The 23237-nt window shown below is 50.0% G+C and overlaps 3 protein-coding genes across 14 annotated transcripts; 2 read left to right on the forward strand and 1 right to left on the reverse strand.

The window, feature by feature from the left end:
- Nucleotides 1–1391: 1391 nt before the first annotated feature.
- On the forward strand, nt 1392–4429 carry CCDC107 (coiled-coil domain containing 107). Of its 2 annotated transcripts, none has more exons than XM_019949066.3 (6): nt 1392–1669; nt 1758–1918; nt 3645–3705; nt 3794–3884; nt 3981–4093; nt 4177–4429. In XM_019949066.3, the coding sequence occupies exons 1-6, from the start codon at nt 1564–1566 to the stop codon at nt 4422–4424; spliced, it is 780 nt and encodes a 259-aa protein (XP_019804625.1). In that variant the 5' UTR covers nt 1392–1563; the 3' UTR covers nt 4425–4429. The 2 variants fall into 2 exon arrangements, with proteins under 2 accessions (XP_019804625.1, XP_004312903.1); XM_004312855.4 differs by having other exon boundaries at nt 1394–1669; nt 3642–3705.
- A 253-nt stretch (nt 4430–4682) lies between these two features.
- On the reverse strand, nt 4683–11494 carry ARHGEF39 (Rho guanine nucleotide exchange factor 39). 3 transcript variants are annotated; one of them, XM_033858236.2, is made up of 9 exons: nt 8019–11494; nt 7713–7807; nt 7326–7446; nt 6946–7064; nt 6276–6346; nt 5896–6024; nt 5504–5733; nt 5162–5250; nt 4683–4975 (listed from the first exon to the last, which is right to left on the reverse strand). In XM_033858236.2, the coding sequence occupies exons 1-9, from the start codon at nt 8154–8156 to the stop codon at nt 4963–4965; spliced, it is 1005 nt and encodes a 334-aa protein (XP_033714127.1). In that variant the 5' UTR covers nt 8157–11494; the 3' UTR covers nt 4683–4962. The 3 variants fall into 3 exon arrangements, with proteins under 3 accessions (XP_033714127.1, XP_004312905.1, XP_033714128.1); XM_004312857.4 differs by having other exon boundaries at nt 4683–4978; XM_033858237.2 differs by having other exon boundaries at nt 4683–4978; nt 7713–7900; nt 8019–8133.
- Nucleotides 11495–15769: 4275 nt separating this feature from the next.
- CA9 (carbonic anhydrase 9) lies at nt 15770–22678 on the forward strand. Of its 9 annotated transcripts, XM_004312858.4 has the most exons (11): nt 15800–17348; nt 18194–18223; nt 18477–18647; nt 18781–18923; nt 19005–19097; nt 20164–20230; nt 21073–21230; nt 21438–21582; nt 21713–21739; nt 22186–22267; nt 22399–22628. In XM_004312858.4, exons 1-11 carry the CDS (start codon nt 16736–16738, stop codon nt 22463–22465), a joined length of 1596 nt encoding a protein of 531 aa, XP_004312906.3. In that variant the 5' UTR covers nt 15800–16735; the 3' UTR covers nt 22466–22628. The 9 variants fall into 9 exon arrangements, 8 of the variants coding, with proteins under 8 accessions (XP_073662363.1, XP_073662362.1, XP_073662364.1 ...); XM_019949132.3 differs by having other exon boundaries at nt 15793–17348; nt 22186–22651; XM_073806260.1 differs by having other exon boundaries at nt 15797–17348; nt 18781–19097; nt 22399–22629.
- The last annotated feature ends 559 nt before the right edge of the window (nt 22679–23237 follow it).

The following is a 23237-nucleotide window of genomic DNA, read 5'->3' on the forward strand; positions in this document are numbered from 1 at the left end:
TTTTTTATATCGTCAAGATTGTATCTACAGAGTTCAACAAAAGAAATAATTCACTGTTTGAATTTCTGGCCCTTATTAGTTTCTTTTCTGGACACTGTTGTTTCATTTCCTGATTATTACTGAAAATAATTTTGTTATATAGAAGAGGAGACTTTTTAAAAATCTCTCAGGTGTCAAATATGCTAAGTCTGCCACTGATTCCTCGTCAACATTTAAAAACTGGAGATTTCCAAATTTTGAAATCCCGATTTGTTGATCTATTGGAAAAAAATCAGAAGAGCTGGCAATAGTGGGCCCAAATTCCCTAAAGGCAACAATCAGCTGGGGCCCATTTATCCTATTACACCTGGCCTGAACCACTTATTTACATTGATTATGTCAACTGGCTTAGAGTCGAGGATTGGACTACTCTGCTCTGCAGCCCAGGCTGCCTCTGGGTGGTCGGCTAGTCAAATAGGAGAGGCAGGATTCTAGCCCAGGCAGAGATCAAACCTTATCGTGAGGCTTCACTGGTGGTGCAGTGGTTGAGAGTCCGCCTGCCGATGCAGGGGACACGGGTTCGTGCCCCGGTCCGGGAAGATCCCACATGCCGCGGAGCGGCTGGGCCCGTGAGCCATAGCCGCTGAGCCTGCGCGTCCGGAGCTTGTGCTCCGCAACGGGAGAGGCCACAACAGTGAGAGGCCCAAGTACAGCAAAAAAAAAAAAAAAAAAAAATTTATCGTGTTACCATGCTACACGATAAATGGTGGCTATTACAGGCACTTGCCAGATGGAAAGGGTGGGGAAGAGGAAGCCGTCGCACGAAATGGGAATTGCATAAAAATGATACAGTGATGTATTAGGCCACAGGAGGAACAAGTAGTTAAGGGGAGGAATAAGAAGTAGCTCAGGGGTGTAACTTGCTACTTTCTAGCAAGGTACAAAAGTAGCCGCGCTGAGAATGAGCCCCGTGTGGTTGGTGCGCACGATGGCGCACTGCCTGCGTAACTATAGAAGTAGACGGATGACACCCCCACCAACACGCCGCTCGGCTCTCCCACCAGTTGCGGGATCGCTTCTTGGCGGCCTTAACCGTGAGAAGCAGGGAAGGTCTAACGTACATGCGCACGCGGCACTCTCTGCCAGAGGTCCGGGGACTTTCCCCTAGGCGCAAAGAAGGAACTAGTCCCCAGTTCGTAGCCTAGGAAACAGGCCTTCAGCACAAGCTACGTTGTGAGTTTCGCGGTCTAACCTTTTATAGCTCCAAGGGGAAATTTATTTTTCGGTTAGGGTGACGAAATTGGTGGCGTGGCAAATAAAAACCACTTCCAGTTATAATCTTCTAAGACTGTACGCTTCTGGAGACATCCTGGCTAACAGAATACCTATATAGAGGTAAGAAATGAACTAATTTCTTAAATGAACTAAGCTGGACCCACAGTGCTATGCAAATAGGCCTGGCCCCGCCCACACACTGGGTGGGCGTGACCTTCCTGGGAAGCCCGGAGCTGAACGGGCTCGGGAGCGCTCGGGTGCGTCCGACCTACGCCGGCGCCGCCTCGGTTCTCGCGGTGTCTGCCTGCAATGGCGAGCGTGGTGTCGCTCGCGGGTTCGCTGGGGCTGCTACTTGTGTCAGCGCTGCCCGAGGTGCTCGGAGACCGCACCAGCCCCGACCACCGGGCACACCCAGGTACCAGTGAGGGCAGCTGGAGGGAGGCTGGGACTGCCCACAGGCCCCAAACCCCAGCTGTACTGACCGCTTCTGCCCTCCTCTTCAGGGGACGCCGCCCAGGTCGGCCCTGGGGCCACGGAAACCCGGCGGCGGCCGCCGCCGCCACCGCCCAAGAACCAGCGCGAGCGGGCCTGGGCCGGGGCACTGCCCTTGGGAGCGCTGTACACCGCAGCCGCCGTGGCTTTTGTGCTGTACAAGTGTTTACAGGTGCGGGACGACCAGGGGTGGGGATACCCTGAGCCTGAATCTCCCAGGGGGACGCTATGGTACCAAGAAGAAGACACATTTTCCCTTCAGTCTGTAAAATGACAAGAGTTCCCTGGCTTTCTAAGATTATGGGGTTATTTTGAGCATCCAGCGTGGTAGTGGATGTGAAGGGCCCTTGGTAAATTGTAAATAAATAATGATCATCACATTTAATCCTCCCAACAATCCAGTGAAGAGGTTTAGTCACTTGCTCAAGACCACCCAGAGCTAGTAACTGGTGGAGCTGGGATTGGAACCCAGCAAATGTCCATACTACAGTAAGTGCAGTTCCCGGTGAGATTCCAACCTTGGCACGAGCAGTTGATTACTGTAGCCAAAGTGCTTTTAGAGTTCGAGGTAACAAGCAGTCTCAAGTTCTCCTTGGGAAGGAGGCCCTGCAATGTGAACTGACAGTATATTGTGGTGGATTGAAACTGTTGAAATGGAAAGTAGTACCTCCCAGGGCTCTCCCTTTAGCCCTGGCCCTATCACTTACTTGCATTGGAATATAGAGGGCTGAGCCAATTTGGAGATGATATGAAACTAGAAGGGATGGCTAATCGTGATCCAAAATAGACTTGACAGGCTAGAATGAGAGACTGAATATAATGATGAAATTTTACAAGGATAGATAATAAATTCTATTCTTGGACCCAAGTATAGTATGAAAGAAACATAATTTGGCAGCAGTTTATTATTTGAAAAAGTTCAGTTGTGTGATGTGATAACCCACTTCCCAAATCAATGCTAGGAAGGAGGTATTGTGCTTTATTTTCTGATCAGAACACTCCTGGAGAATGTTACTCTCTTGAGGGCACTGTTTTAAGAGCAGTACATGCTCTTAAAACAAACCAGAGTAAAGCAACTAGAGAAAACCGTGTCAAATGAGCACTGACTGCAAAAGATTGGCACTATTAAACCAGAGAAGACGGGGTATGACCAATTTCTTCAAATTCCTGAGGGGCTATCACGTTGAAAAGATATGATTTTGGAAGGCTCTGATCAGTACCATGAAAAGAAGATGCACACAGGACAGTTTCTGGCTTTGTGTATAAACTAACAACCAGAACTTTATCAAACTGATGACAGCTGCTCCTTCCTGGAAGTGTTTCAGTAGACTAAACAACCACGTGTGGGGCATACTGACATGTTGCTTCCTGTCCTGGCTGAGGAGCTGGACTAGTTGTGATTATGATTCTCTGAGGTAAAAACCCACTAGTTTTGTCTACCTGAAATTGTCCTCCTCCTCCTTCTGGCTTTGGAGACTGCGGTAATTTATTTACTTATTTTTTTGTAAATTTATTTATTTTATTTTGGCTGCATTGGGTCTTCGTTACTGTACGTGGGCTTTCTCTGGTTGCAGCAAGCGGGGGCTGCTCTTTGCTGAGGTGTGCAGGCTTCTCACTGCAGTGGCTTCTCTTGTTGAAGAGCACAGGCTCTAGGTGTGCAAGTTTCAGTAGTTGTGGCACGTGGGCTCAGTAGTTGTGGCTCACGGGCTCTAGCGCGCAGGCTCAGTAGCTGTGGCGCACAGGCCCAGTTGCTCCGTGGCATGTGGGACCTTCCCGGACCAGGGCTCGAACCCGTGTCCCCTGCATTGGCAGGCGGATTCCTAATCACTGCACCACCAGGGAAGCCCCAAGACTGAGGTTATTGAGAACCTCATTGCCCTTGCCTTTTTCCACAGCAGGGGAAAGATGAGGCTACTTTTCTCCAAGAGGAGGCAGGCAAGAAGGATTCACTGCAGTCAGGTGGGTTTTGCAGAAGTCTGTACTTGGGGGGGATTAAGGGACAGCAGAAGGTTGGTAACCATTGCTCTCCTTTTCTCCCTTACCCCAGAGCAACAGCTGGCCCAGCTGACACAACAGCTGGCCCAGACAGAACAACACCTGAACAGTCTGATGGCCCAGCTGGAGCCCCTTTTTGAGCGGTAAGCAGAGCAATGACCCTGTGGCCAGGGGAACTTGTGGTAGGTGGGAGAGGTGGGCACAGAGATTGGGCAGCCTCTGAGTGGACATATCTGCAGTGTGACTACCCTGGCTGGAGCCCAGCAGGAGCTTTTGCACATGAAGCTACAGGCCATCCACCAGCTGCTACGAGAGAGCAAACCAAACAAGGGTGTGGAGGTTCCAGAACCAGGTACAGGGTTGGGAGGTGAGAGTCTGGTGGAGGTAGAGACAAAGCCTCTCAGACTGGAACATGCCTGATCTTCCTCTTCACAGAGGCCAGCACACCCTTTCCTGAGGACTTATCTATAGAGGAGGACGAGGAAGAGGCTGGTGACAGTCAGGCCTGGGAGGAGCCCCTAAACTGGAGCACAGGGACGAGGAACCTAGCTACTCCCAGGGAAATGGAGCAGGGGCTAAGGAGAAGATGCCGGAAGGCTGCAGCAAAGGGCCCCAGTCACAGCCCCCACCGGGAAGGAGGGACAACAGCTGACAGTTTAGTAAAACAGAGTCTGTTCTTGTGACTGGATGATCCTGTGTGCTTTTTCCATTCCAGCTGGTCACACACACACACACACCCACCCATACTAGGTGCCTAAAAACAACTGGGCCTTCTTGAAAAGCTTCCCTTATTAGGACATAAAGAGGCTGTCTTCCAGTGCAGGAGCTGAGAAGACAGAGGGAGCTCCAGTCCTTCTCTTTGTATTCCTGAGGCCGCCGTCATGCCAGCCTTCAGGGCACAGAAACCCCTTTTCTCATATTGCATAGCTGAGATAAAAAGCTTCTCCAAAAAAGAAAAAACTTTACTAAAATCCTGTGGGAAAATAAATTATAGAAACTACATACAACATAAAAATAGCTGGTTCAGCTGAGGTTCAGTTGGGTCAGGTTTGGTGTCCGGATTCTCAAGAGCTGTTCAAATGACATGGCGTGTCTTGGTCTCACGCAAACACAGAATGACCCTTCTCAAACTGTGAAGAGTCTGTGTTTTGTTAGTACTGAAGAAGATTCCTTTGTACTCCCGACTCTGAGGTATCCTGGACTCGAATTTGTAAGATTCCTCTAGTTCTTCTGGCTGCTGTGGAGAGAAGATAGTTCAGGCACTGGCATGAGCACTCTATTCTGACAAAACCACCCAGGGTGTTGGATGGAGGAGTGGGGTGAGGGGTGCGAGTGAGTTCCAGACGTGAGAGAGGCCCCAAACTGCTGCCTCCAGCTCGTGGGCCTCACCACAGCACTCTTCTGAAGGAAAATAACTTACCTGCTGGCCAAAGTCAGACTGCGGTACCAGTGCGACAGCTCCTCCTGGTCTGTGGACATAAGCAGTAGCTTCTCGTGGGGAAAGGACAGCTAGGGAGAGACCACCTCTTAGCACATGGCTCAGAAATGTCCAGCCTTAAGCTAAAGGCCCTGCTGTTTCCATTGAGGTAATTTAGGGCTGAAGTGAGAACCAGGTATGAACCCCAAGCCCTACTATGCTCTCAATGTAGGTGGCTCAGTTCCTGTGAGGGGGGCCCAGGCCTAGGAGATGAATGGTGCACAGGCACTTGAGGTATATTTTGGGCCTCTCCTACCTCACCTAGGGCTCTCGCCTGTTACTTACGCTGAGCAGTCCACCACAGGGGCCTCCTGAGTGGCCAAAGACCCTGTGGAGTTGACACTCAGCCATGGGGTAGAGGGCCTGGCAAGCAAAGGTGCCACTCTGCAGCAGATGCAATGGAGGTCGAGGCTTGGCCATGAGGAGTGCATCAGAGAAGAGGAAGAACATTCGGGGCCGAGGCTCCCCTCGGGGAGGCACCACCAGCAGCCAACCCTGGCGTAGGAACCAGCGACCTGGGGGATGGGAGAGCTGTTATTCTGGTGCAGCTTCAGGACCGTGATGCACGGAATAGAAGGAAAGGGAGGCTGACGAAATGGGGGTTATGTGCTGGCAAAAGAGAGGATGGGGGGTAGGAAAAGGGTAGTTTGAGGATTGAGGGGAAGCACACAGACTACCTGAGATAAGTCCCTTTGCCTGCCGTCCACTGAGCAGAGCCTGGACACGCTGGAGGTGCTGGTCATTCTTCTGTTTCTGACTGATGGTGTGGACTCTCTGGGCAGTGTCACTTATCCGCCGGGCAGCCCCTGGAATAATATTCCATGCCCCACTCCCAACACAACTTTGACTTTGGGTGAATGGTGGTGGTGAAAGACAGGCTATTCCAGAGAGGACCAGGGTCAGAGTCTAACTTCTTAAAGAGTATGTAGGGCAATAGGAACATTGTATACAAGTCATTGGAAGATAGGGGCATATCAGACATTGTTGGAGGTCAGAACCAGAAATGGATACAAGAGAAGCAGTCTCCAAGGACTGCTGTGGAGGAGCAAGAACATACTTGTGAGCTGTTCATGGTCAGGGCTGTTGGGACCTGTGTTTTCAGCCAAAGCAATGGCAAGATTCTCATACCTGGAATTAGACAGTTGGAAGTTACGAGGGGAAGTAGAGCTGGGCAAAATTTCCTCTGCCTGACACACAGATCACCCCCTGTACAAACTTCAGTTGCAAAGCCAGGAAAGACCTGCTTGTGGCTATTTTATCCCCCTCTTTCATCTGAGACTCAGAACCTGGGTTCACACCACATGGCCCTCTTCCATTCCACATTGAAGAGTCAGAGGGGCAGACTGACCAAGGTTCAGGAGGCCAGATCCCAAGGTGAAAGTTAATCAACTTAAGGAGGATGCTACAGACAACTAAGTTCTTAACTCATCCGCAGGGACAAATTCTAAGCTAGGCGAGCCTTTCATCTCCAGAAACCCTGTTACTAACCTTATTACAGGCCCCTCACTTCAGTGTAAGTTCCACAATCCCAGCTAAGGGCCTGAGGCTGCACAGCCCAGGTACTCCAGTGGGTTCACATTTACTCTTGCAAAAAGTTTTTGGGAGCAATTTGTCCCAGGAGAGACACAGTGGGACAAATCCCATGGAATCCCACAAAGCTGAGAGCAGCAATCATACAGACTCAGTATTCCAAGAGAAGTTGGCTGTGTCAGGGTGAGTTCACTCACTGCTGGAGCCTCTGCAGAGGCAGAGGGAGCAGGTCCTGGAGCTGAATGCCCCCAAACTCAGGGCGACCTTCCTGAAGTCGCACAAACCTCCGGAAACGTTTGTTCTTCTTTAATTGCTCCTAGAGTGACGGGGAAAGAGTTGGCAGCAAGGAGAGAAGCCTCTCCTACTATTGTATTCTTCGGTGTACACATCCCCAGCCCTCAGGAAGCTGTGTGCTCCTGAGAGAACCCCGTCTCCCTACAGGGAACTTAGTACAGAGCTGGACACCCACAGGGCTCTATAAATGCAGGAGCAGTATAAATGAAGTTTGGGTCTGCAGATGAAGAGGCAATGTATGGAGGAAGAGGGGAAGGAGGACTTGAGGTCATCTTCAGGTTACCTGCAGGGTGGTCCGGGACCTCTCAGCGTTGGCAGCAAATTGGGTGTAGAGCTCCAGGTGGGGGCAGAAGCCCTCCAGCCCCTGTCCCCAGCGCCCTCCTTCGAGGTAGGGAAGCAGCTCTCTGCGTAGGTCAGGACAATAAAAGAGCAGCCCAAGAACTACTCAAGCACCACCTCTTTTAATTCTCCTACCCCTGCCCCGGAGGTAGTGCTATTACCCCATTTTACGGGTGGAGAATTGGGGCAGATTAAGGCACTGGGCCAAGACCACAAGTGAGGTAACTGGCAGACTCCGAATGTGAACCGGGGTCGCTCCGACTCTGAGCTCCGTGCACTGCCAGAGGCCAGAGCTCTCCCTCCTTTCTCTTCCCACGCCCCTTCTACTCACTGGCTGGCGCCGTAAATGAGCTCCCAGGGCCCAAACAGGGCCTGGCGCTCTGGTGGTCGCAGGGTGCCCTTGGCTCTCAGAATCCCCACGAAGTACTGCGGAAGGAGAGAATACCGGCATGCAGTCCGCAGAAACATGAAGCCAGTGCCAAGGCGCCGCTAGAAACTGTGTAAGTCGGCCTGAGGTCCCTACGTGCAGGCGTCCAGGTCAGGACCCACGGTACCCCAGTCAGGGTCACCGACCTCGTAGGGGCCCTCTCACACCCAGGGGTCCCCGCCCCTACGGGAGGGTGTGCGGGCCCCGCACCGTGGCCACCAGCCCCAGCTGTTCGTGGTAGCGCCGCTCGGTCTCCAGCAGCTCCCGGGCAGTGCAGGCGCGTTTCCGCTCCCAACGGGCACGCTGCTCTTGCACCGGGCACCGTACGCTGGGGCCCGGGCTTTCCATGCCGGACTGGAGGGTCGGTAATTCCAGCCGCAGCCCGCCGGAGATTCAAATCCCAACGGCTCAGAGGGCGGGGCCGTGGGGGCGGGGCCTTGGAGGGGAGCGCGCCCTCTGGCGCCTAGAGACTGCGCGCAGGACGGAGCATGCGCAGCTGCCAGCTGAACCGCATCAGGTCACCGCCAGGGCGGCGCTGCCGGTGTGCGGCACCTTTCGGGGCAGGGCAGGTTGGGGCAAGTGGGTGGCCCTCCTTTGAGTAGCACTAAGTTGGGGCAGCAGCGTGGACTTTGAGTCAGGAGAGTTGGGCGTTTAGACACGGGCAGGGTCGCAGTGCCCCACCTGTAGAATTAAGATTCTGTCCTGGGCCCATGCCAGACACCGGGGTCCAGTTGTCCCCAATGCTTTTATTACTAGGAATCCTCACGGGTCACCAGGTTTTGAATATTTTGGCCCCCGGAAAAGTTGATAGGCTTTAAGTCACTAACTTGCTTTCTCTTTCCATACTGATCCAAAACCTGATAGCCAGTTAGCTTCCGGTCAGCAAGTGTCAATAACTAACATGGTGGGTCGGAATTGCTGTAATTCTGGCCAAAAGCTTAGAGTTGATGAGTCTGTGTTACCTAGTCCAGAGATAAAATGTACCAGATTTTCTTTACTTACTTAGGTCTTTTTGAAAACTGGCAATAGCCTTGGAGGGTAAATTAGCAGTGCCATTTTGTCAGTATGCATGAGATATCTTAAAATGTGCCTACTCTTCTAACCCAGCAATTCCACTTCTAGGAATGCATCCTAAAAAATAGATATGTGGACAAAAACATATGTACTAGGATGGGTGGCAAGATGTTGTAACAACAGAAAACTGGAAATCACTTAAATGCCCAATGGTAGAGAATTGGCTGGGAAAATTATGGTAGAGCCATTTGAAGAATAATATGAAAGCATTAATGATGTAAAAAAGCTATCAATATGGGAAAACACATAGTGTATTGACGAGAGAAAAAAAGCAGGCCATAAAACTGTGTACAATATGATCTTATTTAGGTAGTATAACATATCTATGACTGGAAGGATAAACAATCGAAAGGTGATTGTGGCTTTTATCTCTGGGTGATGGGATCAAAGATAATTCATTCAACAAATATTTATTACGCACCAAATCTGTTCCAGGCACTGGCCCACTGAGGGGGTGAATGGGATAAATAGGGTGACTTTTAAAATTCCCTTATACTTTTCTGCTTTTTCCAAGTTTTCTGCTTGAGCATGCGTGCATTACTTTGTAATTAGAAAAAAATGCTATTAAAAAGCAAAATGTTAGAAACTTTAGACCCTATTCCTACCACTGAGGACTCCTAAGAATCTGGGCCCGAAGCCAAGAACCAGGGTATTGTCAGGATTCTGAGGCCGCCTCTAGCTCTCTGACATTCTAAGTATGCTGAGGAAGGAGAAATGCTGGCCTTAGATCAGGGAAAAACTTGAAGGGCTCGATGGAGGCAAGAGAGAGTTTGGGTCAGACTGTACCTTGGACAGGTCACAGGGGAACTGGTGATGCCACATAGGTGGAGGACTGGCTACACTGTCTCAGGTGAATGTGGGACAGTCCACACTAAGAGCTCAAGGGTGGAAGGGGGCAGATAATCTCATGACAATTGGTATCACCATGAGCCCAGGTAATGGGAACAGAGCACACTCCCAGGGCGCAGTCAGTGATGGGTGTGTTTGGGTATCCTGCCAGTGTGCGAACGTGCTTTAGGTGGATGGAAGAGGACAGGGGAATAGAGCCTGCTGTGAGCTCAGGTTGGGAAATCACTCAACTTTTGAGGAAGAAGAGGGCAAAGCTGAGCAAGACACAGTGAGGACACTTGGAGACAACTGATTCCCTGGGGACCCAGTGTCCCACAGAGCAAGTCAGGCACACCATATTCTGCCCGCAGCTCTCCCCTAAAGCCAAAGGAAAGAGGGGCCAGGGAAGACGGTTAAGAATCCGCCTGCCAATGCAGGGGACACGGGTTCGAGCCCTGGTCTGGGAAGAGCCCACATGCTGTGGAGCAACTAAGCCCATGCGCCACAACTACTGAGCCTGTGCTGTAGAGCCCCTGAGCCACAACTACTGAAGCCCGCGCGCCTAGAGCCCGTGCTCCACAATAAGAGAAGTCACCGCAATAAGAAGCCCTCATATTGCAGTGAAGAGTAGCCCCCCACTCGATACAATTAGAGAAAGCCTGCGCGCAGCAGCAGCAAAGACCCAACGCAGCCATAAATTAATTAATTAATTTAAAAAAATAAATTTAGGGCTTCCCTGGTGGCGCAGTGGTTGAGAGTCCGCCTGCTGATTCAGGGGACACGGGTTCGTGCCCCAGTCCGGGAAGATCCGACATGCCGCAGAGCGGCTAGGCCCGTGAGCCATGGCCGCTGAGCCTGCGCGTCCGGAGCCTGTGCTCCGCAACGGGAGAGGCCACAACAGTGAGAGGCCCGCGTACCGCAAATAAATAAATAAATAAATTTTAAAAATAAAAATAATTGGGGGGGTGGAATTCCCTGGCAGTCCAGTGGTTAGGACTCGGTGCTTTCACTGCTGGGGGCCCAGGTTCAATCCCTGGTCAGGTAACTAAGATCCCACAATCCACGTAGCTCGGCCAAAAAAAATTTTATTTCCTCTGTCCTTTAATTACCCTCAACCTCTGCTTTCAACTCACTGGAGAAGCCCTAGGGATGCTTTGAATAATAATTACCAGTCATTCTACAAAAATTAAATGCCTCTCACGCACCAGGTCTTATGCCAGGCATGGAGATGAAATGGGGGACAAGAGAAATGTGACCCCTGCCCTTATGAATGCTTTTAATCCAGCATGACACACATGGTAAGGAGTCACCATAAAGTGAGATACACGTTACAAAGGAAATATAGGCTTCTATGCATGCAGGAGTGAAGGGACTGGCCCTAGCCTAGGAGTCAGGGAGGCTTCTTGGAGGAAGTGACATGTGAACTGAAGGATGCCAGGAGGATAAACAAAACAAAACCTGGCTAGGCAGGGCCGGCAATGTGGGTGCGGTGGACAGAGAGACAAATAGCATGGACAAAGGCTCGGAGATAAAACACACATGCACACGCATGCAATGCATTCAAGGAACTGCTATAAGTTTAATAAGACTAGAGCACAGATTGCAAAGGAAAGTGTGATGAGAAAGGAAACTGGAGAGGTAGACACAGGCCAAACCATAGAGGGAATTTATATCAGTAAGACTGTGTCACAAGTAATCGTAAATCAAAGTGGCTAAACGATAAGATAAGATAGTTTATCAGCTCATGCAACTGAAAAGTCCAGATACTGGGGGGGGAGGCGGGGGGGGGGGGGGGGGGGGGGGGGGACGACTTGGGTTAGCTTAATCCAGCAGCTCAGTCAAATCACCAAGGACTGCTTTCTACCATTCTACTCTGCCTTCCATGGTTTTATCATCTTAAGGCTGGCTTCCATTGGGGTTACAAGGTGGCTGCCCACAGTTCCAGAGGCTGTGTGTTTCCTCATCCATGTCTGGACAAAGTGAAAGTGAATTCCCTCAGTTATCAAATACTTGAGACAGAGAGCTTCACTCTGACTGGACCCACCTCGGTTGCAAACCCATCAAGGAGAACAGGGCAATGGCAGCCCTCTGAAGGCCATGTCAAGTAGTACTATGGACTTTATCCTAAGGGCAATGGGAAACATTCAGAGGTCTTAAATAGGGAGTGAGATTATATGTGCATTTTAGAGAGATCACCCTGGCTAGCTGGACTCAGCAAGACCCATTAGGAGGCTGGTGCAGTTACCCAGGTAAGAGGTGATGGAAGTGTGGACTAGGATGAAAAATGAGGATGAAAAGTTTAGAAGGTAGAATCCATAGTGCTTGATGACTTGACTTTCCTTCAGACGTGAAGGAAAAGATGAAAGATGGCACCAGGCTCCTGGCTTAGACCACTTGGTGGAGTATGGAAGAAGAGGTTTTGGGGACAAGTGAATTCGGCTACAGGCCTGTTGAATTTGAGATACTTGTGGGACATCCAAGTGGGGATATCCATTTGGCGGGTGGTTATAGATCTGACATGGGGTAGTCCAACCTGGGGATACTTGGCTGTCCTCAAGTATAGAAGCTATGGGAGTAAATGAAACTGCCTACAAAGGACATGAAGAGGGATATGGGCAGAAGACATGAAGGTCCCCAGCACAAGCTCATTCCTTCTCATCCCGTGCACCCACTTCAGTTCCAAAATGGCTGATGGTGTAGTGGGCTAAATGGTGGCCCCCATAAAGATGTGTCCATGTCCTGACCCCTAGAACCTGTGAATGTGACCTTATTTGGAAAAAGGGTTTTTGCAGATGTAGTTAAATTAAGAATCTTAAGATCATCCTGGATTATCCTGGTGGGCCCTAAATCCAATGGTAAGTGTTCCTATAAGAGACATCCAGTAGAAGACATAAGGACAAGAGAAGAAGGCCATGTGAAGTCAGAAGCAGAGACTGAAGTTTTGCAGCCACAAGCCAAGGAATGCCTGGAGCCACCAGAAGCTAGAAGAGGCCTTAGAGCCTTCAGAAGGAACAGGGCCCTGCCAACACCTTAATTTCAGACTTCTAGCCTCCAGAACTGTGAAAGAATAAATCTGTGTTGTTTTATGCCACCCAGTTTGTGTTAATTTGTTACAGCAGTCCTAGGAAAATAATACTGATGGTGAGCTGGGCCAGAACTACAGGTGAGTCCCCAGGGCCCCAGAAGGGCTGTGATTTGTCTTTGCTTCCAATCCATGTCTGGGGAATAGGGGGCTCTTTTTCCTCCTACTTCACCAGCAAATAGCTCCCTCCTCTGCAGCCCTGGGATAAGCAGAGACATGGCCCTCGATGTCTTAAGACATAGACCCTAATGACCAAAAACTTGGCCTTAAACAACCACAGAGAGGTCGTGTGTCAGGCCGGGGTGGGGGGAGGGGGTGTCCTTAGTCAATCAGTCCTGAGTACACTCTGTCCCTGAGGAGACTCAGGAAACAAGACTCTGGGAGCTCAAACCTGTTTCAGGGTTTGGCAGACTCCCAGTTGCAAAAGCACGATCTTGGGTCAGAGTCCACATTCCCCACCCAGACCAGAGACATAGTCACACACAGAGACAGAGAGCTCAAGAAAGAGACAGCACCATGGAGAATGGCACTTGGGAAATTAGGGAGCTGTAACACAGAGAGAGCTGTACCTAGATGCAATCTGGACTCTGAAATACTGAGAAAAAGCAGCAGAGATGGAGGGGAGACATGTGGACACATAGAAGTGCCAAGGAGAATTGTACAAGGAGACCCTGATGGAGATCTAAAAAGGAAAAAGGTGGAAACATTCAAAACATTTGGAAAGAGGGAAAATGAAATAAAACTAAGATTGGTGTTGGAGAAAGTTCTAGACATACAGACTCCAGACTTCAGTTAGCATGGTGTTTCTGTCCTCCATGCTTCCCATGACCTCCTCCACCTCAACTAGATTAGTCGTTACCACATTCTGTCTTGTCCAGGCCCATCCAGTTTAGATATTACCATGTACTTTCCATGTGTCTGGGTCCAACCAAGGTTCTGACAACACAGCTGACCAAGACAATGAGCTGACCATCAGGAGTTCACACTGGATCAGATTGCCATGGATGGCTCTTAATTTAGCTCCAGAAATGGCAACCTAGATCGTTAGGCTGACTACCTCCTAAGAAGACTGCTTGTTCAGCCATACAAGTTTTGGCATACAGTATGACAGTCACTCTGACAAGGCAGACAGTTTGGGGTGCTGTAGAAATGTGATGTCCTGCTCCTGGAATAATTGCGGTTTGACACACACAGGCCATTGACAATGGGCTCCCTGAGGGCAGGGAAGGCATTTAGTTTGGTTTTTCTCAAGCCCTGTCTCGGTGATCTGCAGAGAGAAAAATGATCAATAATAAAGTAATACTGAACAAAAGACAGACTCAATCAATCAAATACTGGACCCTGCCCTTATGGACCTCAAGGCTATTGGAGCAGATATAATGTCATAAATCACCTTAATATGAATTGGATGCTAGACAAGGTTGTTAGTGAGGGCAAAGAACTGTGGTGGTTCAGAGGCACCAGAAATCTCTTCCTGTGGTGTAAAGTTGGTCAAGCAAGACCTCCTAGAAGAGATGGCCTTTGAGCTGAGTCTTTTTTTTTATTATTTAATTTTTATTTTATCTTAGAGTATAGTTGAGTTACAGTGTTGTGTTAGTTTCAGGTGTACAGCAAAGTGACTCAGTTATACATATACATATATCCATTCTTTTTCAGATTCTTTTCCCATATAGGGTATTACAGAATATTGAGTAGAGTTCCCTGTGCTATATAGTAGGTCCTTGTTGGTTATCTATTTTATATATAGTAGTGTGTATAGGTTAATCCCAAACTCCTAATTTACCCCTCCCCTCCACCTTCCCCTTTGTAACCATAAATTTGTTTTCTAGTCTGTGAGTCTGTTTCTGTTTTGTAAATAAGTTCATTTGTATCATGTGTTTTTAGATTCCACATATAAGTGATATCATATGATATTTGTCTTTCTCTGTCTGACTTACTTCACTTACTATGATAATCTCTAGGTCTATCCATGTTGCTGCAAATGGCATTATTTCATTCTTTTTTAATGGCTGAGTAACATTCCACTGTATATATGGACCACATCTTCTTTATCCATTCCTCTGTCGATGGACATTTAGGTTGCTTCTATGTCTCGGCTATTGTAAATAGTGCTGCAATGAACATTGGGGTGCATGTGTCTTTTCAAATTATGGTTTTCTCCAGATATATGCCCAGGAGTGGGATTGCTGGATCATATAGTAGTTCTACTTTTAGTTTTCTAAGGAACCTCCATACTGTTCTCCATAGTGGTTGTATGAACTGAGTTTTAAATAATAGAAGGGATTTAGACAGAGGAGATAGTAAAGCTGTTTAACATGTTAGTGGGTGCATTCGTGCACAACTACTGACCTACCAGAGTGGAAACTGGTTGGGGCATTCAAGTGGGGTCCTGGAGCCCCTGCTGTGTCAAGCATTACTTCTTTAGTGAGTTCATAAGGTCAGGACAGTCCCTAGGGAGGAGTGGGGTAGCAGGAGCACCCTGGAGTTAGGGACTAGTTACAAACCAGATTATAAATATTTCAATATATTTAATTACCTATACAACCATACTGGTGTCTGTACCTACTGAATGTTAGCCCCAGATAAGGATCTCCTGAGATGGCCTTACTCTCTTCTGGTTTGTTGAAGCCATAGGGGCCTTATTAGAATGTGAGCTGTAGAACAGCAGAGGCTGTTCTCCAGTTCAATGCTGCATCCCTAGGGTCTAGAACAGTGCCTGGAGGACTAGAGGAAGCTTACCAAATGTTAAGTGAATAGGCAGACTGGGAATCCCAGCCCATTGTTGGGGTCCTCTCACTATTCATCTCCTTGCACCCACTTTCCCCCTCCAATTCGTACTCCACACTACCCTTCAACATAACCTAGAATGAGATTTGGATTCTGTCATTCTTCTGCTCAAAGTATTTGGTGCCTCCCTTTTGCCCAGAATGCCATTTTCCCCATTTTTTTTTTTTTTTTTTTTTTTTTTTTTTGGTGGTACGCGGGCCTCTCACTGTCGTGGCACAGGCTCCGGACACGCAGGCTCAGCGGCCATGGCTCACGGGCCCAGCCGGATCGGGGCACGAACCCGTGTCCCCTGCATCAGCAGGCAGACTCTCAACCACTGTGCCACCAGGGAAGCCCCTCCCCCATTCTTTTTTAAACCAATTGAACTGCTACTTCTTTAAGCCCTGATCAAATTTTGCCTACTTCTGTATTACTTTCTGAGGCAGAATTCATCTCTCTCCCCCAAATATTATGATGATTTTTGCCCTCACTCACAAGACAGCAAGCTCCTCGGGATAGGGACTGCGTCTTATTCATTTCCATACATCTAGTCTATTAGCCCAATGCCTGACATATGGTAGATGCTAAATAAATAGAAGAGTGAAAGGCATTCCCAGCAGTGAGAACTAAATGAACAAAGGTGGTCAAAGGTTTGGGTAAAAAATGAATAGTTTAATTTGGCTAGGGTATGAGGGAGAGTAGTAGGAGAAAAGATGGAAAAGTCTCTTTGGTAGTATTTTGAGGGGACTTGGAAGTCAACTAGAGGGAGAAGATGGGCAGATAGAAGATACTTTGGTAGAGTGTGGAAAGCCAATGGAGGTTTTTGAGCAAAGGTGTAATATGATGAATAATACATTTAGTTTAAACCTATCAGACTCTCTAATAAATATATACAGTTTTCCATTCATACTCAAATTCGCCTCCCACCTACTCATCCATCCACCCTCCCACCCCCAGACTCCCCCCACAGCTTGCCCTACCCCTTCACCTGCTCCCTGGCTGGGCCAGGGATGTATATATGGGCTGCTTCCCCTCTCAGCCAGAGGACGTGGGGTCCCCAGCTGCCTGGGACTGGGAAGCAGGCCAGGGTTAGCTGAGGTTGGCTGGCGAGCAGCCAGGCGGTGCCAGGGAGAACCTGTATAGTGCCAGGTGGTGCCTTGGGTTCCAAGCTGAGCCCATGACCCTGATAACCTTCTACCTGCGCACATACCTGCCGCTCACTCCACCCCATGCCCAACTTTGCTATCAGGGAGGGGGCACAGGGCCAGACAGACCTGCAGGGCTTTGGCTCCATCTCTACAAAAGGGCCTTCTGTGAGCCAGTCTGCTCCCCTCCAGGCTTGCTCCTCCCCCATCCAGCTCCTGTTTCTGATGCACGTACAGACCGTACACACCGTGTCCCAGGACACCCCACAGTCAGCCGCATGGCTCCCCTGTGCCCCAGCCCCTGGCTCCCTCTGTGGATCCCGGCCCCTGCCCCAGGCCCCGCTGTGCAGTTGCTGTTATTACTGCTCCTCCTGGTGCCTGCCCATCCCCAGAGCCTGCTCTGGATGCAGGGGGCTCCCACCACAGGAGGAGATTCATCTGGGGAAGACGATCCACTGCGTGAGGAGGATCTGCCCAGTGAAGAGGATATACCTGGAGAGGAGGACCCACCTGGAAAGTTGGATCCACCTGGAATGAAGACTGAAGCAGGAGAAGAGGATTCTCTGAAGATAGAGGATCTACCTACTGTTGAGACTCCCAGGGATACTCAAGGCCCCCAGAATAATGCCCACAGAGACAAAAAAGGTAAGTGGTCATCAGCTCTGCAAATCTAGGCTCCAGGAGGTTGATGCTTCCCCTCATTAAACCCCAATCCAGGTAGGGATTATTCAGGGAAGGAGAGGAGCCTGTACTCTGATGGTAGTTTTTCCCAACCCCAGGGGCTCCCATGCCACTAGCCCTTTACCCCCTTTCAGAGCTAGATGGGGAGACAAAAAGGGGCACAGATGGAGAGAGGTAAGCAGGAAGAGACGGGAAAGAAGAAAGGGGGAGGCTGGAGAGGAGAAAGATAGGAATGTGGAGAGAAAACAAAGGTGGAGAGAAGTAAGAGTATGAGGGGAGAGAAGAGGAAGGACGGGGGTGTACCAGAGGAAGAGCAGGAAGGGCTTGTAGAAATCACCTCATCTTCAGCCTACAGATGAGGAAACTGAGACCTAGGACTAAGGAAACAGCAGGTAGGAGAACCTGGTATCTTGACTCTCAAGCCAGGAACTTTGGAAAACGAGCTGGAGACCAGAAAGGGAACAGGATGAGTGGGGAGGAGGGATGAATAAGGGAGAAAAAGGTCTACTGATTTGGGCCTGGGAACTGAGGCCTCCACCCATTTTAGAGACCCTGAGACAGTGGTCGCAAACTGATATCTCCGGGGCCAGCGGGATCTTTGTGTGGCCCGTCAAGCTGTGGCGTTTTACTTGGCTGCCATCTATAGTGCTTTACACCTGGCCTGCTTCAGGCATTTCTGTTACCTGCTATGCTTCTGTAAGACATCTGAATTTGTGAACCTCTGCTAGTGAAGGAGACCCACCTCCTTTTGGCCGCTGGCGAGGGACTGGGCTCAAAGATCAGCTTCTTCATTCTTCTTATTTATGCAGGGGATGACCACAGTCATTGGCGTTATGGAGGTGAGACACCCACCCCCTGCACAGACCCAATGTGGGCACTCAGCTCTGCTAGTGCCTGCACCCCCCGCCCTCTTCCCCCGCATCCGCGTCTGCCAGTCCCTGACACCACCCGCTGCCTCTCTCCCTCCACATCCCTTATTTCTATCTCCTGTCTGGATGCCTCCTGACTCGACCCCATCACTTTTTCTACTCAGCTTCCCTAGAAGTTCCTGATCGTGTCATCAAACTTCCTGTACATACTCTCCCACTCCAGGCGCTCCGCCATGGCCCCAGGTGTCCCCCGCCTGCGCTGGCCGTTTTCAGTCCCCGGTAGATATCCGTCCAGAACTCACCGCGTTTTGCCCAGCCCTGCGAACCCTGGAACTCCTTGGCTTTGAGCTCCCGCCACAACCAGAACTGCGCCTGCGCAACAATGGCCACACCGGTGAGGCGGTCTCGGGGCGGAGCCTCGGGGAAGGGGCGGAGGCTAGCTGGGGATGAGGGACTGTCCCTGGGAGTTAGGCTCGCGCTCTGCGGAGAGAGGGGCGGGCCCGGCTCACCTGCCTCTCACCACGCAGTGCAGCTGAGTCTGCCTCCCGGGCTGGAGATGGCCCTAGGTCCCGGGCAGGAGTACCGGGCCCTGCAGTTGCATCTGCACTGGGGGGCTGCGGGTCGCCCGGGCTCGGAGCACACGGTTGGCGGTCACCGTTTCCCTGCCGAGGTGAGCGCGAAGCTGTCCGCGGAGGGTCGAAGTGGGGCGCGGGGTAGGGGATCTCGCCCACTCCTACCGTGTCCTCTCCAGATCCATGTGGTTCACCTCAGCACTGCATTTGCCAAAGCTGACGAGGCCTTGGGGCGCCCGGGGGGCTTGGCCGTGCTGGCTGCCTTTCTGCAGGTACCAGCCCTGGACACCCCCACCCCTGCTTCCCCAGCCCTCGGGCTCAGAGTATCTTGCCCCAGAGACCCACCCCCACCCCGCACCTGGCTATCATCTTCATTTACTCATTAGTTCTTTCATTAACACCCACTGTGAGCTGGGCTCCAACAAAAGGTTCCGAAACTGTGGATCCTTGTCTCCCCACAGCCAGTGAGGGAGGCTGACAGGATAGATATATACACAGGACGCAGAGTCAACAAGGTAGTCAGGGAAGTGCTCACAGAGGAGGTGAAACTTGAAGCCTTCACTAGTGGGAAAGAAAAGGAGATATTCCATGCAGAGCGAACGGTACATGTAAAGACTCAGAATATGGCCCATTCGGGGAATGGCAGATGCAGTAGAATGGACATAAGGAAGAGTCATTTGTCTAATACTCTTATAACCCATAATTTCCCCTTTGCAAAATGCCATATTGTCTAGAGAAGCATTTAGTGACCTCTTTGGACCTGTACTGATCAGGAGTACATACACAATGATTAGAGGAGGCTAGTAGGTTGGAGGGATGGTGAGACACCTGTGGATGGTGAAACACCTGTTAGGCTCACTCCCTCCCTGACTCATGATCGCCAGCCTCACAGCGCAAAGCTCAGAGAAGCACCTTGGAAATAGCATGTCCTGGCTCCAAAACTCAAACACATGAATTATTAAGGTGAATGCAGAGCTAACATGAATACAAAGTTTATTGGGGTTTCCTGTGGTGGGGACATAGAATGGGTGTGGAGTTAATGATGAGTGAGATTGGAAAAGTAAGTAGAGCCCATCATTGAGAACCTTGTATCCTAGTAAAGTGACCCACCATCCTCCTCTTCCTCCAATTTGCCATTGAAAACTAGTCTGCCTAGTTACGTCAGTTTGCAAAGTAGGAGTATATTGACCTTGAATAATAATACATGAGATATTGTGTTCCCCCAGCGTTCTCAGAGCTGGGAACTGGGGGAGGACTATGGGAACCCACCTCACCTTCAGGCCTCCAGCCATAACCCTAAATACATGTATGAATCTATCTTGCATTATCATCTCCTAGGAAGGCCCCGAAGAAAACAGCGCCTACGAGCAGTTGCTGTCACATTTGGGAGAAATCGCTGAGGAAGGTCAGTTTGTTGGTTTGGCCACTACCCTTGATACCCTTGCTCATAAAGAACCGCCCTTGGGGAGCCTCAGGTCTGAGGATGGAGAAGGGCTCCCTCCCACACAGAGGGGTTGAAATGTGAACTGGCCTACTGTGACCTTGATAATAACTATGAAGCTGAACACAGGCAAACAGACAAAGGCAAACTGCTGGCTACAGGCTTTATGTTTAAAAACCAAACAGAAACTAAGACAAAAACCAAATAAGACCAAAAAAATAGTGTTTGGAACTTTCAGGGGTTGAGTCTGGTTGAGTCTAAAATTTTTCTGAGAGATGTCTATTACTCCTTCATAAGCATCAAATATTTTAAATTTGTTAATACTTTTGTTGGAAATCTTTCTTTCCTTCTCAGTCACTCTAGGTCATTTTAAACTTCACTTGCCCAACTGGACCTTAAGTTTTGCTAAACTAGAGAGAACTGTGTTTTTTGAGTTTTGTGTGTTTTTAAAGTTATAGGTATTTATTTACAAGTTATTCAACGCATTTTCTCTTTTGATTTACTCTGGGCTTAAATCTGCATTCCAGCGTGTTATCACAGTGTGCAAACTAAGAGTGAAGACTCAGAGGGAGGGCCAGGGGAGCAATTCTCTCACTCTGTGCGCCCCAAAGCCTTTTACTACCTCCTGAGTCATGTCTTGCGCTGAGTTATGGGAAGGGACACACTCAGTGAAGAAGTGGTTTCTGGGAGTTGAGTCAGCTTGGCTTCTGGGAGATAAAAATGTATTCCTGTACCCCAAAGCTTTGTTGTGTGTATGGCCGGGGGGGTCAATCTATGTGGGACTCCAGCACAGGTCCTCTCCACAGACTCTGAGACTTGGGTCCCAGGACTGGATGTATCTGCACTGCTGCCCTCTGACCTCAGCCGCTACTTCCGATATGAGGGGTCTCTCACCACACCCCCCTGTGCCCAGGGAGTCATCTGGACTGTGTTCAACCAGACAGTAAAGCTGAGTGCTAAGCAGGTGGGGCTGGGGTGTGGTGGTGACATAGGGGATGAGGGGGAAAGGGTTGTAGGTGGAGGTGAGAAAGAGGAGGCATAAAGAGATGAAGTGGCCGTGTTGGAGATGAGGGAGACGTGGACAGTGGGTCCCTGAGGTGCTGGCTGTAAGCCTGTGACCCTTTTGCTTCTGTGTCATGAGCCCACCCCCACTGTCTGCTGACCTCCCTAGCTCCATGCCCTCTCTGACTCCCTGTGGGGACCTGATGACTCTCGGCTACAGCTGAACTTCCGAGCTACACAGCCTTTGAATGGGCGAATAATTGAGGCCTCCTTCCCTGCTGGAGTGGACAGCAGCCCTGGGACCGTTGAGCCAGGTGCAGCTTTGTCTACTGATGCCATGCCCCCTGCCCCCAGCCACAGGTCCCTCATCCTCCCCATGTGTCCTCATTTGTCTGTCACTGGTGATCACCACCCCTGGCTCTAATGTCTCCTTTTTCTCCTCAGTCCACCTGAATTCCTGTCTCGCTGCTGGTGAGTCTGTGCCCCTCCTCTGGTTCCTGAGGCTGGGGGCATCCCTTGGCACCATCCAGCCTCAGGGGCTAGTCAGGACCACCACTGCTACCTCTCCATTTCTGCAGAGCACACTCCAACCCCAATAGGATAGCGTCAGATCAAGGCAGGGGGGTTCCCCTGTTGTCCCCAGTGCAAGAGTTGGTCAGAATGAAGCTCCAGAAATCTCCTTGCATCCTCCTTCCCAAACAACCTCTTTCGTTTTGTTTTTAGAGAGGAAAAAAGTGCTCATCTTACCCCTTCTTGTGTATCCACCCCCATCCCTTTGCTGGCCTCTGCTGGATTCGGAGATGCTGGGGGCAGCTGGAGAATTTGGGGCAGGGGTGGGGTTCAGGTGGAAGAGGCTCTGAGGGAACCTACAGACTCCTCTTCACTCCCTGAGGCAGTCTCTCTCCTCCTCCCTCCAGGAGACATCCTGGCCCTGGTTTTTGGCCTTCTCTTTGCGGTTACCAGCATCGCCTTCCTTGTGCAAATGAGAAGGCAGCAAAGGTATTTTACTAACCCTCTCCCTCAGGCCCAGCCCCTGCTGCCCAAGTGGAGTCCAGAACAGCTTCATGCAAATTGCATGCAAATGAGCTCATCCTTGGTGAGATTTCTGATTAGGGTTCCCTGTTGTGTAGACACCCAAGTGGGACCAAAGGAAGTGTCAGGTACCACCCGGCAGAGGTCACGGAGACTGTTGCTTAGAGGCCTGCAACTTGGAGAATGTGCAGAGAAGCTGGCCAGAGGAATCTGAGGGGGAGCTGGAGACTTTGTCCTGCCCATTACACTACTTCCTTTTAAGCCTCCAAAGATATATTTTTTAAATAAATATTTCTAATAAAGTCTGTGGAAGGCGTATCCTTGTTCCCCAAATCAACAGGATGGTGTGTTCATTTCCTATTGCTGCTGTAACAAATTACCACAGACAGTGGTAACGGAAATTTATCCTCTTAAGAGTTCTAGAGGTCAGATGTTCAAAATGAATCTTCTGGGCTAAAGTCAAGGTGTTGGCAGGGCTGGTTCCTTCTGAACACTCCTGAGGAGAGGATATTTTCTTGCCTTTTTCAGCTTCTAGAAGCCAAGCATTCCTTGGCTTGTGGCCCCTTCCTTGCATCACTCCAATCTCTTGCTTCCATTGTCACATCTCCTACAACTGCTTTTAACCTTCTTGCCACCCTCTTATAAGGACCCTTGCGATTATGTTGGGCCTACCCAGTTAACCTAGGATAACCTCCCCATCTCAAAATCCTTAGCTTAACTAAAGTCCCCTTCCCATGTAAGGTAACATTTCACAGGATTAGGGTATGGACATCTTTGGTGGGGGGACATGATTCTGCCTCATGTAGATGTTATCAGGAAGCAGGGAGAAATGACCGATATTGTTGGAATGACTGTGTGTGTGTGTGTGTGTGTGTGTGGACAAGCTCGGTCTTTAGGCTTAAAATCACACTGAGGCTTTTGGGTTTTCACCCTGCTC

The sequence above is a fragment of the Tursiops truncatus genome, chromosome 6, assembly GCF_011762595.2.
Source record: "Tursiops truncatus isolate mTurTru1 chromosome 6, mTurTru1.mat.Y, whole genome shotgun sequence".
In the NCBI taxonomy this organism is placed as follows: Eukaryota; Metazoa; Chordata; class Mammalia; order Artiodactyla; family Delphinidae; genus Tursiops; species Tursiops truncatus.